Source organism: Plecotus auritus (assembly GCF_963455305.1).
Source record: "Plecotus auritus genome assembly, chromosome: 3".
Classification (NCBI taxonomy): Eukaryota; Metazoa; Chordata; class Mammalia; order Chiroptera; family Vespertilionidae; genus Plecotus; species Plecotus auritus.
This window is the reverse complement of record NC_137772.1, coordinates 177,263,567-177,277,470: the sequence shown is the minus strand read 5'-3', so window position 1 is coordinate 177,277,470 and position 13,904 is coordinate 177,263,567. Positions and strand designations below refer to the sequence as shown.

Below are 13,904 nucleotides of genomic sequence, written 5' to 3'. Positions count from 1 at the left end.
TCCCGGATTCCAGGACGTGCGTCCACTTACTGGGTAAATAATGTAGGCAAGTGAAAATGTGAGTCGTTCCTTTTAATTTTCTGCAAGAGAATTTTACCTGTTTCTCCTAAAGGGATGGGGGGAGGGGATTATTTACAGAAGAGATTAGAAAGATCTTGGGTAAGAAGGCTTGGCTGTAGTATATAGAGCAGAAATATAAGGGAAACACAACCTATTTTAGTCAGTCACTGTGAGGAAACAACTCAAAGTATTACATTTTTAGGGATTACAAAGCAGATTAGATCAAGTCAAATGATGTCTCAGTGGAAATAAAATGTGAAATTTCGGAGCTGAAAGCCAGTCTTCTCTGGTAATCTCCCAGAATGGAGCTAGCTAGCATTTCACATGCAGAGTCCTGAGGAAAGGGAAGAAGTCCAAAACACTCCTGTCAGGGGGAGGAGAGCTTTGAAAGAATGTGTAAAAAAGTTGTAAAGGCTGTAAATATTTGCAGGATAAAAAAAGCAGTAAGTGAAAGTGAAAGAATTAAGGATTACTTTTCTCCAAAAATAAAAGAGCATATTACCTAGGAGATAATGTCCTGCTCTTCTGTGTTTACAAGGATAAAAAGAAAAAACAAACTCCCTGGAAATACATAGGTTTTTAAAATACTTATTGTAAAAAAGGTGGTTGAACTTAATTGCCAGGAGTTCTAGCTGTCCTTTGGAGGTCTTGAAAGTTGGACAAATCCCCTTTTTTCTTGTTTTATTTGCTTGGTTTGTTGTTGTTGTTAATCCTTGGGGAGGGGGTGGGGGACAGAGAAAAAGAAACAGCAATCAGCTGGTTCTTCCCACACCTTCCTGCATGCTGAACCTAGGTACATGCCCTTCACTGGGAATCGAACCCAAGACTCTTTGGTGCCCCAGCCAACACTCTAATCACTGAGTAACACCGGCCAGGGCTCTTTTTTCTTGTTAAATTAGTAGTAGTGAGGAGGAAACTGGTCTTGCAAGGTGTGTCAGGCCATAAAAACTGTGAACAATACACTGCCCTGGGCAATACACTGCCCTGGGTGGGGTGGGGGGGTGGAGGGGTGAGGAGGAGGGTCTTTATCGATGGCCCCAGGACAGATCATGGGATATGGCCTGGGGACCCCCAACACCTGGGGGCCTTCCCACAAAAGGGGGCGGAACCATATCTGCAAGACAAAGACCCCAGAAGGTTATAAAAAGTGAAGCCCAGCCCTAACCGGTTTGGCTCAGTGGATGGAGCGTCGCCTGCGGACTGAGGGGTCCCGGGTTCGATTCCAGTCAAGGGCATGTACCTTGGTTGCGGGCATATCCCCAGTAGGGGGTGTGCAGGAGGCAGCTGATCGATGTTTCTCTCTCATCGGTGTTTCTAACTCTCTATCCTCTCCCTTCCTCTCTGTAAAAAAATCAATAAAATATATTAAAAAAAAAAAAAGTGAAGCCCTGTGCGTGTTTCTTCACTCTGATTTGGAAATTATTCCCGGAATGCACTAGTGTTAATAAACGGGGTCCCTCCCTTTCTCTAGGAGGCATGCTTGGTATTTCTTTGGTCTTCGGCAACAGTAGTTTTGCCTTAAAACAATAAATTCAGCCCTAGCCGGTTTGACTCAGTGGTTAGAGTGTCGTCGTTGGCCGGCGGACTGAAGGATCTCAGCTCCATTCCTGGTCAAGAGGGCATGTACCTCTCTCTCTCTCCTTCTCCCTCCCATCTCTCTCTTCCCCTCATCCCTCCCTTCCATCTCTCTAGAAATAAATGGGGAAATTATCCTCAGGTTAGGAGAAAAAAAAGGAAAGAAAGAAAGAAAGAAAGAAAGAAAGAAAGAAAGAAAGAAAGAAAGAAAGAAAGAAAGAAAGAAAGAGAGAGAGAAAGAAAGGAAGAAGGAAAGGAAGGAAGGAAGGAAGGAAGGAAGGAAGGAAGGAAGGAAGGAAGGAAGGAAGGAAGTTCAAGGACCCACAGCTACAAAACAAAAAAGCCAAAATCCAAACCAAGGTAATCAGGAATGCAAAACCCTTAAACATATTGTGGTTCCTCAGGGACTATCTGTTTGAATATGAGGCAGTAGGCAGTGAGAGGAAGAAAAATAAAGGTATTTTGTTAATAAATCATATGCAAACAATCTAAAAATAAAATGCCTGTCATTTTTAAATTGCCACGCTGAACTATTCTTATAAAGGTTACTACTGTGCTCAAATCAGCCAGGGTTTGAGCACATTTCTTAATCTCCTCCTTTATAAAATGGGGATAGTATGTAACTCATAGATGGATACATTGTTATAAGGATTACTACCCAATGGTTATTTTTGAGTTCTCATCTTACTTGACCTATCGGCAGCATTTGACACTGCTGATCACTCCTTCTTTGGTTTCTAGGACCTCACACTCTTGGGTTTCCTCCTAACTCACTGGCTGTTCCCTCTTACTGTCCTTTTGCTGCTTCTCCCAGAGCTGTCCTTGGTCCTCTTCTATTTCTACACTCCCTCCCTCAGTGATCTCACCCAATGTTGTGACTTTAGGGTGGCATTTAGATGTACATCTCTACCCAGATCTCTCTCCCTTGAAATCCAGACTCTCATACCCCAGTGTGTATTGGTCATCATCACCTACACATGGAGAGCAACATCTTGACTTGACCCAAAACAAACCCTTGATATCATTCCCCTCCAAGCCTGCACCATTCATAGCCTTTAGCATCTGTCGATGGCAAACCCACTTCTCAGCCATTCAGGCAAAAAACTCTGGAGTAATCCTTGGCTTCTCTGTCCCTTACATGTGAGCCTTTGGGGAATTATTTTGGCACTATCTTCAGAATGTGGCCAACTCTAAACACTTTCACCACTTCCTCCGCTACCACTCTGGTCTGAGTCTTCATTATCTCTCAAAAGAATTACCATCACAATGAGTTATCATCTTAAGTTTTCTTCCTGCTTCTACCTGTGCACTCCTGGAATCTAGTCTCAACTCAATAACCAGGTGATCTTTTAAAAAAAGGTAATCAGGCCATGTCACTTCTGTGTTTGGAACCCTGCATCCCCCGCCACCCCTCCACACACACCCCACCCCCTCCCCTGTGTCAGAGTAAAAGCCACAGGCCTTGCAGTGGCTTACCAGAAGCTACAAGATCTGGCTCTCTTCCATCTCCTACTATTCATCTTTTCCAGCCAAACTGGCCTCCCTGCTCTTCCAAGAACATGCTTGCATCTGCTCTAGCTGCTCACTGTTCCAGGACCACGCTTCTCCCAGAGAGCCACTCGGCTAACCCCTCATGACCTTCAAGTCTTTGTTCAGATCTCATTTATCAGGAAGGCAAATCCTGACCATTTTTTTTATATTGCAAGTGTTGGAGTCCAAGGTAGCCCTCTCCAAAATACCCCACAGTGGCATATTGATATTTTGAATTAAAATCACTCTAGAAGCAGCAGGAGCCAGAGGAGCTCTCAGATTCTCTGTCTAAATGCAGGAAATAAATCTCCATGTGAAAAGTACCTTCCCTGCTACAGATGAGCAGGGAAGGAGCAATCCAAGGAACAGACAGTCTTATCACCAGAAGTAGAGAATCCAGAGCTGAGAAGTCTCTATAAACAAACCTTTGTTAATTTTACTAACTGCCCTGGCTTACATTCTACTTACATTCCTCACTAGCCAGAATCTGCAAGAACTCAAGAAGGGTAGAAGAGGGAATTTCCTCTCCCAGACAGAACCTGCCTCCCACCCCACTCCTGCGAGAACTCTCATTCCACTTTACCTTGCTCTATATTTTTCTATAGCACTCTACACCTTCCAATGAATTATATAATTTACTCTTTAAAAACATTTTTTTTGACAGGGTAGTTGTAACTTTATGGAGGATCTTTTTAATTAAAATGCTTCACAGTGGAGACCACAGCCTGGAGGGGAAGCAGCCTCCTAAATGTCTCCTGCCCAATGACCCATAGACTGAAGCAGAATTGGTTCATTCCCCATCTCCTTCAGGCTAAGGTGTAATGGATGGAAATGGAGACAGTGACAAAGAAGAGGCAAGACTGAGGCTCAGTCTTAAAAGAAAAGTCCTAAAGGGCTTCAACTTAAACTAGCTGAAGTTGGTTTTACAGCTGTTCTTCACCCAGTTCCAGCCAACCAGGAATAAGTTAATGTTAACATAAAAACACTCAAACTTGTAAAGAATTTTTGTGAGTTTATTTGAGCCAAACTGTCGACAATTGCCAGGAAGCAGTATCTCAACAGATAGTGCTCCAGAGAATGGTGGGTTTTTGTCTCTTTTTATACATTGCAATCAAAGGAGGGGAGGTAGGTGGGTTACAAGAAATCCATTGGTGATAGGTTAGAGGTAGGAGAAAGCAAAGGGCGGGGTGGGTGGGGGAACCTCTGGGATTGGATAAAAGGTAAAATGATAGACACATACTTAGATGGGTGTAGGATAGCCAACAGTCAACAATTAACATGATAACAATGAAGGGATTTGTGGTATCTGTCCTGGCGCCAGTCACATTAGGTTGCACCTCAAGGGGTCCAGGAGAAGGGAAGTTACTAGTTACCCAGACATTTCAAGGGTATGTTATTATAGATGCAAAAAGACAGATAGGCTCAGTTAAGGTAAAGGTTGACCTTGTCAGTGAAGATACCATCCTAGGACGTGACTACCCATCATAACCTGTTCTTCAGTTTAAAAAAGTTTTAATTTCAGGCCATACTTTGTGGTTACTTTAGGTCTCTGAGTTTGCAAGGCTGCCATGCAGGCCTTCCCTGAGCTTGTCAGGTCAGCATGTGGCCCCTTTCATCCACATTAATATAGTTTTGCCACCTAAGCTGATGACCATAGTAGCAGCTGTCCTGAAGTTGGGCCTAATTTGCACTAGTTGCCAACATCATAGCTACCAAAATTGCCGAAGGAGATTTCCGCACAGCTCCTCTACCCTCTCCTCTCAGCGAGAGGGCCAGGCTTCCCTCAGTGATCAGTCCAGCCAGCAGCCTTCATTTACGCTGCTTCTCCCGTTGCTGATGAACCAAGAGGAGCTTGTTGCTGTAGCATAACTTAATTTAATTTTTATTATTTTTATTGTCTTTCTTCCCTACCACCCATTCGCTCCATGAGGCAGAGATCTATCAGTTGTTCCCATGCCTATTCCTGATGCCTATTCCTGTTACCGGAAAGGGACCAGGCCCAAAGCGAGTCTGCCTCCCGCTGGCCTATAGTGTGTGGGTTCTTGACTTCGTGCAGTCAAGATTTCACAATACGCGTCTAGGTGACTTCTAGAGGATGCTTATTAAAGCTGGGGACAGTGAAACAAGGAAGGGCCTAGGATAGAAGAAGCAACAGGAGAGCCTAGGTGGGGCCGCTTTGGCTCACTGGGAAGTCAGAGAAAAGGGGGCCTTGGAGACAGGTTCAGGGGGCTGGCCCCTGAAGGAGCTGCTGCGGCCCAGTGCTCCCCTGGTTGCAAGTCTCTGTGAACATTAGAGTTTAAGAGATGCATGCCAGTGGGCAAGGTGCTGATGTGCTCCCAGGAGGGAGAGCGCACACCAGGTCCTGTGTTTTGAGGGTTTTAAAAGGCTGGGAGTTTAGGGGAGTTCTTAGGGGAGGGTCCCAATAGAATATTCATTCGCTTTTCTAAGTGTGCCCTTTCAGAATCATGGTCTCTACTGATGGGTCAGTGCCAAGACAACTGGTCCTGGCATCACCCACCTGATTTTGCTGCTTTTGGGGGGCCTGAAGCCGAAATACAACTGAAGCCTAGATGCTCTCTCTAGGGAGGAAAGGTCAGGGGTCTAAACTGCATGACCAGTGATATGCCAGGGCATGAGAGGCCACCCTGGGGGTAGGTCTAGCACCAGTTTTGCTCCTTGCTTGGCACCCTGGGCTTTCCGTCTGTATCTGGCTGTAAATTGTTCGCCCAGTTCAGCTATCTTCTCAGTTTCCCCATTCCACCCGCCAAGAAATTTTCCTAGCTTCTTACTAGCCTGCCTCTTTCCTAAGTACCTAGAAACTGTGCTACATATGTTTGTGGGATGAATCAAAAAAAGTGAAAAGCTCTACTAATTAAGACTAAAATATTTAGCAACAGACTAAAATGTTAGCTTTTCCAAATTTCAAAATACCTGCCACACAATAGGAATTCAATAAGCATTTGATGAATGAACTCTGTACTGTAATCTCTGTACATATTTCCAAAGCATCCATTTTGTGTGTATGAGTTGGAGTCTATTCAAGGTCTGCCTATTCAGTATCCAAAACCCATTTTTGCTTTCATTTTGCCTTTTTCTATTTCAGGAAAAAACCTTTTAACTTATATTCTGTATAGCAATCACTAGTGTTCCCTGAATATTTCCATAAACTATCACACAGAGCTGGTTAAGAAATTGAAGAGCTGCCGAAACCGGTTTGGCTCAGTGGATAGAGCGTCGGCCTGCGGACTGAAGGGTCCCGGGTTCGATTCCGGTCAAGGGCATGTACCCTGGTTGCGGGCACATCCCCAGTAGGGGGTGTGCAGGAGGCAGCTGATCGATGTTTCTCTCTCATCGATGTTTCTAGCTCTCTATCCCTCTCCCTTCCTCTCTGTAAAATATCAATAAAATATATTAAAAAAAAAAAAAGAAATTGAAGAGCTAAGATAACATGACTAAGTTGCAGAGAAAGAAAAACAGTTGAAATAAAGGATGCTAAAGCCAGGGCAGGGGAAACTTTCTCCTCATCCCACTAGTTCGTCTGGCTGCTCAAATAATTCAAATGACATACTGCTGATTAACAGGAGAAAATTAAATTTTAATACAAGTGCACAGAGGAATTCATCTAAGCATGAAAATTCCAAAAACAGTGAAGCAAAATGCTGTATGTATGCCATTTAAACTGAGGGGTAGGTTGCCAATTCACTGGTAGATGACAAAGAGCAAACATTTGTTAAACAAATTCTTGCAGAAAAAAATGGGACACAAACGGGAATCTAGCAAAAAGCTTTTTGCTTTGATCCTCCCTGCTTGTCCCCCTCCCCCCCCCTCCCCCTTACCTGAGGATAGGTCTATTGGTTTGACAGAAAGAGAGAGAGAGAGTTGATCAGTTGTCTCCTGTATGTGCCCAGACCAGGATGAATCCGACACCTTTTGGTGTACTGGATTACACTTCAATCAACTGAGCCACCGGGCCAGGGCAACACACTTAATGTTTCTTTTTTAAATTTTTTATTGATTTCAGAGAGGAAGGGAGAGAGAGAGAAACATCAGTGATGAGAGAATCATTGCTCGGCTGCCTCCTGCACGCTCCCTACTGAGGATGAGCTTGCACCTGGGCATGTGCCCTTGATCAGAATGCAACTGGGACCCTTCAGTCTGCAGGTTGATGTTCTATCCACTGGGCTAAACCGGCCGCTAGGGCAGCACACTCAATGTTTCTGTGCTAAGGTGAATATGCTAAGATTCCCTTCCAGAAGCAGGTTTTGCTATCTGAATCTCTTTAGGCAGATGAGGGGTAGGTAAAAACCCTTCTTGAGTTTGTTGGGCTTTATTTTCAGCTGGAAATAATCTGGATGCCAGAGTGGCACATCCTGGGAAGACTCATCCTGAGGGCCACACTTCTGGGAAATAAAGGTAGCAGGGACAGTCTGAGTGGTATATTTCCCATGAGTCAGCACAAGGTAGTGAGGGCTTAAGGGCAGCTCCACCAGTCCAGCTGTGTTCAACTGGTTTAATTCCTCTGAGTCCTAGTTTCCTCACCTGTAAAATGGGGATAACTCAGTTTGTTGCATGGATGAAATGTGATTAATACAGTGTAAACACCAGCTCCTCTGCATAGTAAGCAATCAAAAATTGGAAGCTATTGTTATAATGAACTTAAAAAAAAACCCAGCTTTTGCACCAAGTGGATTGTTGTTAGGAACAAAAAGGTTCATTTAGAAAAAAAAAAAATCTTTATTGTTGAAAGTATTGAAAAGGTTCATTTTTAAAAGGAAACAGGAAAATGAGTAAGGAAAAGTAACCAAAAAGGTGAGACCTCAGGCTGGCTGGTGGTAATGAAGACCTGGAAAGGGCAACAAGCCTCTCTGGTTTTGTGAGTGTGTGTCGTACAGTAATATGTTTTTATTGATTCTAGAGAGAGAAGAGATAGAAACACCTATTGGCTGCTTCCTGCTCGCCCCTACCGGGGATCGAGGCCGCAAACCGAGCATGTGCCCTGACCGGGAATGGAATCGGCGACCACCAGGTTCATGGGAGGACGCTCAACCACTGAGCCACACCCGCGGGGCCGAGCCATCTCTCTTGGAAACCCCTCAGCTCTGCCACGGCGACTGGCTAGAGAGGCCACGCGGACCGTCCTCCGGGGTCTGGGACCGAGGGTGCGGCGCGCAGTGGGAGGCGGCTGCTCCCTTTACTAGGCGCCTGTCCTCCCTGAGGCTCGGCCCCCACCCTCCCTCCCACCCCGGCCCGTCACCCTCCCTCCCACCCCGGCCCGTCACCCTCCCACTGAGGACAGTGCGGACTCAGCGTCTTCCGGCTCCTTCCAGTCTCCATCCTCTTCCCCACCCGCCCCGCCCATTCTCCAGCCCCAGGAGTCTCCTCCCCTTCCTGATTCTTCTGGCTCCTTCCTAAGAGTTTGGTTTGAACTTTTGAAATCACCAATCAGCGCCCTGTGCCCATCCTCTCTCAGCCCGCCCTTGTAGGGCGGGGCTCCCGGCCAGGTGCCGCGCAGCTGGAGGCGGGACCCTGGAGGCCGGGCGGGGTTCAGGGCCCGCCCTCCCAACGGGTGGTGGGTATATAGGGTGCCGCGGGCGAGCTGTCGGGTCACTTCTCCCCCGGATTCCTTGGTAATCTGTCAGTGGGAGGTCCTTGTTCCCGTTTCCTCGCACTTTTCAGCCCCTCCGAGCCCTACCAAGTCTCAGCTATGGTGAGTGTGGAGGTGGGGGTTCCCGGGGGTGGGAGTTCCTGGGGGTGGGGGTCCCCGTGCGGTGGTATATGGGGCGGGGAGAGGGAGCAATCCGCGGAGCGGCGGGACCCGGGTTGCACGTGGGGCCGCATCCCGGAAGCCTCCAGGCAAACTGGCTTCTGGTGACCAGGCTGGGAAAGTTGACTTCACCGGGCAGACTCCTCTTTGGGCTGGAAGGCGCGGCCCGGCCACTGCCCTCGGTGAAAGTGGGAAGCCCTCTTGATCTCGGTGAGAGGGTATCGTCCAAGATCCCGCCATCGCCCGAGGACGGCTAGGGAGCCTTCACATTGGCTCCCAAGGGTTTGTGGAAACTACGAATCCCTCCCTTCCCATTTCCCCAATGACCTCACCTTCCCTTGCGCAGTGGAAGCACCTGGGGCACCTCGTGCGCTTCCGCTTGGAAGGTGCAAACGCTTACTGGCCCCCCCTCCAGCGCCCTGTGACTCGCTGCTGAGTCACCTGTGGCTGTCTGGGGAGAGGCTCCTATTGCACCAATCCACCTGAAGGCTGGAGGCAGGCTCCTCCCCACGTTGTCCAAGCCTGTATTTCTGGTGCTCATTTAGAGGGCTGTTTATAGCTTAAGCCAGCTTTTTAAAAACAAGCCCATGAAAGGGTATTTTCTTGTAAAACCACAGAGTAAACTAGTACTGACGATGTATTTGTAGTTTTAAAGAAACATGAAACTATAGACGAGTATTTTCTATGTAACTTCCAGAGGTATTGAAAACAACCAAGAGAGCCTCTGTTGGTCTACAATAAGCCATGTTTTAAAACCAGTATTTATGTATCAAATGTTTCAAAACAGTATCTTTAAAAAAGAAGAAACAGTATCTTTAAAAAAGAATAGCCGGCAAGTTACATTCTTCAGAGATTACCGCAGTTACCAAAAGTATGTCTGACTGTAACAACTTGAGTGCTTTTCACCAAGCAAACCCCAAAATACGGGTAAAAGTGTACTTAAGAAATCACTGTTTTAAAGCAGCGATTTCAACCAGTGTGCCACAAGAATTTTTAAAACATGCAATACCTGACTAATTTAGTTAGGGGCACTGACTTCTTTTCCCTTAGATTGTAAAAAAATTTATTTTTCAGTATGCTGCAGAATTTTAGTAATGAGTTTATGTATGCCATGAAATGAAAAGGGTTGAAAATCGATGGTTTAAAGGGCAGCAGAGCAGCAGCAGCAGCAGACCTATTTTAACAATAACATGTTAGATTAATAGTTTTTTATATAGGTTGCCAGTTCCATCCCAGGCCAGAATGCATATGGGAGTCAACCAACAAATACATAACTAAGTGGAACAATGTGGAGAGTGACTACAGTGTTTGGACAGGTTCAAGCCTCGGACTGATGAGAGGGCACAGTCCTCTCATGGCCACATGCAAGTCCCAGCTTGGAGGGCAGAGCTCTCCCAGCACAATTATAGCCAACAGTTAAGCTTGAACCTACGGTCCCAACACGTGGCCCCACGTGCCTGAGTGATGTGGGCTTGATAGAGTTCAGGTGCATGTAATTAGATTCTAAACCCAGAGAATGTTGTAAACATCTTGACCACGCCCTTACTTTGCCTGGTGGAATCTGGCTATAAAATAGAGACAGCTTACAGGCCATGGTGCTGTCTCTCCATCAGAGAGGGCAGCGACCCACTGAGGCCCAGCTTTCATTCTCTTGTCTGTCTTTTCTAATCCTTCACCGCCCCCACTCAGGGTCACTGAACCTGGCTGAGCTAGCATGGCACATAAGGCGCCCTGGGGCTGAGTATACCATGGCCATGCTGGCCCGCCACAGAACAACAAATGGATGTTTCTATCCCACCCCCTCTCTAAAATCAATCAACAAATAAGAGAGACAGTGGCTACTTACCCAGTTAAAGCTAAACTAACCGACTCTATCATCTGTGTAGGTCTGTCCATCTCCCTAGTGGCCATGAGGTACTGGAGGGCACAATTTTTTTTTTAATATATTTTATTGATTTTTTTACAGAGAGGAAGAGAGAGGGATAGAGAGTTAGAAACATTGATGAGAGAGAAACATCGATGAGCGGCCTCCTGCACACCCCCTACTGGGGATGTGCCCGCAACCAAGGTACATGCCCTTGACCGGAATTGAACCTGGGACCATTGAGTCCGCAGGCCGACGCTCTATCCACTGAGCCAAATTGATTAGGGCATGGAGGGCACAATTTAAACAAGGAATCCAGTTAGCCTGTTGAGCAATGAAAGAAAGTTTGGGGGCTCAAAAGGTTTCAATAGAAGTGTTTCATTAGATTGAGAGTATCTTCTGAGATACTTCATCTCCTTGGACCTGGTTCTGTCATGGACAGATCTCTGACTCTCCAACTTTCTTGAGCTGTGGAATTTCCAAAGTCTAGTTAAAGGTAAACATGATGCAATGGTAAATAGTCATGGGTTCATTAGCACAGACAACTCCTTTTTCCCACAGCCCTAGAGCTGGGCGAGTGGGTGCAGGTGACCCCTGAGCTTGCTGATGTGATCAGGAGGCCGTGATTGTTTTATGGGGAGTATAGGTGGGAAGGAGAGGACCACAGTTCAAGGTTGCGAGTGATTAGGGTTTTATTATCCCAGGTTATGAAACTAGACTCTGAGATCTTAGCTGGTGTTGAATTTTCTTTAACTAGTCTTCCATTAGTGACTTTTAAAAACTTTAAACCTTATTTGAGGAAAATGGGAGATATTTATTGTCAACATTTTGAAAGTCCTCTGCCAGTCCCCCAAGTAACCAAAATAACACAGTAAATACTCCTTTTTTTTTTTGTTCCCCTCTTAAGTCTGTGGGTATAGATTTTCATTGCCTTGTTTTACTAAACAGAAATGAATTTGGTAACAAACTATTTTGTTCAGCAAATAAAGAAAAACTTTCTCAATAATATTGTTAAACTAGAGACCCAGTGCATAAAATTTGTGCACTTGTGGGGGTTCCTAAGCCTGGCCTATGCCCTGTCACAGTCTAGGAGCCCTTGGGGGATGTCTGACTGATGGCTTAGGCCCGTGGGGAGTGGACCTAAGCTGCAGTCTGACATCCTTATCGGGGTCATGGAGGTGGGAGAGGCTCCTGCCCACCACTGCTGTGCTCACCAGCCATGAGCCTGGCTTCTGGCTGAGCAGTGCTCCCCACTGTGGGAGTGCACTGACCACCAGGGGGGCAGCTACTGCATTGAGCGTCTGCCCCCTGGTGGTCAATGCACGTCATAATGACCAGTCATTCTGCTGTTCAGTCAATTTGCACATTAGCCTTTTATTATATAGGATTCTTGAAACTAGATTTTTCCCACACTTACCAAAGATATATGTACATTTTACTAGGAAACTGCTAATTTCCAAAATTGTTAGTAAAGTCTTAGCTTTTATTTACATATGTCTCCACCCCACCCTACCTTCCCTCAGTGAAGGGAAAAATGTTGTTCCTTAAGATTAAATTCACAGAGTTAGAAAGCTGCCTCTGACCAGTTTTTAAAATACAGCTAACCACTGCTTATTTGGTATTTTCTCCATGAGTCATATGGCTGTAGTTTGCTGGTTTAAACTGGTTTTAAAGGGAGGGAGAAGCTCTTTTATTATTTATTTATTTTTATTGATTTCAGAGAGGAAGGGAAAGGGAGAGAGAGAAAAAAACATCAATGATGAAAGAGAACCATTGACCGACCGCCTCCTGCATGCCCCCACTGGGGATCGAGCCCACAACCCAGGCATGTGCCCTTGACCGATACAAACCTGGGACCTTTCAGTTTGCAGGCTGACACTCTATCCAATGAGCCAAACCGGGAAGGGCAAGCTCTTGTCTTTTAAAGAATAGGGTTAAAGAGGGACCAGAATGAGCTCAATAGTTACACAATCTCACAGAATGAATCACGCCTGAAAGATGAATTTTTGCATGCCTTTTAAGGGCTCAGCCAGCATATTTTCCAGGAACTGGGGGAAATGGATTGCTCTACTGCAGCTTTGTTTTTCTGAGGTGGGTAGAAACCTGACCTCTAATGTGGCTACAAAGGAAGGGTCTGGTCTCTAGCCTACCTAATAGTTAATTAACATATCTTTGGTTTTCCCAAGCTTTTTTTTTTCTGAATCAGTCTTCCACAGATTGTTGCTTATGCAATAGTCCTGGGGCAGGAGTGGCCTTGAGAAAGTTGATTAATCTATCCTGAAGTTTAATTAGTCATCTTGGTGTGAATCATTCCTAAATGTCCCATATGATGTGTCACATTCTGACATTTTCCTTTCTTCCTACCACAGCGTGAGTGCATCTCCATCCATGTTGGCCAGGCTGGTGTCCAGATTGGCAATGCCTGCTGGGAGCTCTACTGCCTGGAACACGGCATCCAGCCCGATGGCCAGATGCCAAGTGACAAGACCATTGGCGGGGGAGATGACTCCTTCAACACCTTCTTCAGTGAGACAGGCGCTGGCAAGCATGTGCCCAGGGCAGTGTTTGTAGACCTGGAACCCACAGTCATTGGTGAGTTGACCTCAGTAACCCAAGTAAGACCCACTGGGGATCTGGGACACGAGGTGGGTCCAGGGGGCTCTGTTGAGGCCCTGGGGTTGAGCAGGTTGTTAGTGATGGGTGGCTGCTTTGGTTCCCTTTTGCAGATGAAGTTCGCACTGGTACCTACCGCCAGCTCTTCCACCCTGAGCAGCTGATCACAGGCAAGGAAGATGCTGCCAATAACTATGCCCGTGGACACTACACCATTGGCAAGGAGATCATTGATCTCGTCCTGGACCGAATTCGGAAACTGGTAAACACAGTACTTTATTAAAGTGGGGTGAACCTTAGCCAGTTTGGCTCTGGATAGAGCATCAGCCTGCGGACTGAAAGGTCCCGGGTTCGATTCTGGTTAAGGACGCATGCCCAGGTTGCGGGCTGGATCCCCAGTAGGGGGCGTGCAGGAGGCAGCCGATCAATGATTCTCTCATCATTGGTGTTCCTATCTCTCCCTCTCCCTTCCTCTCTGATTAAAAATAATAATAAAAA

At 46.2% G+C, this 13,904-nt stretch overlaps 1 protein-coding gene across 5 annotated transcripts in view; it reads left to right on the top strand.

The window, feature by feature from the left end:
• TUBA1C (tubulin alpha 1c) overlaps nt 1-13,904 on the top strand; it is a 98,869-nt gene that overhangs the window by 80,614 nt on the left and 4,351 nt on the right. For 4 of the 5 annotated variants that reach the window (XM_080662843.1, XM_080662841.1, XM_080662844.1 and 1 more), the window contains 2 exons: nt 13,163-13,385; nt 13,520-13,668. In XM_080662843.1, coding sequence (XP_080518969.1) covers nt 13,265-13,385; nt 13,520-13,668 — 270 coding nt within the window. In that variant the 5' untranslated portion in view covers nt 13,163-13,264. Of the gene's footprint in view, nt 1-8,080; nt 8,873-13,162; nt 13,386-13,519; nt 13,669-13,904 lie in introns of all 5 variants that reach the window. The other variant, XM_080662840.1, reaches the window with a different exon arrangement.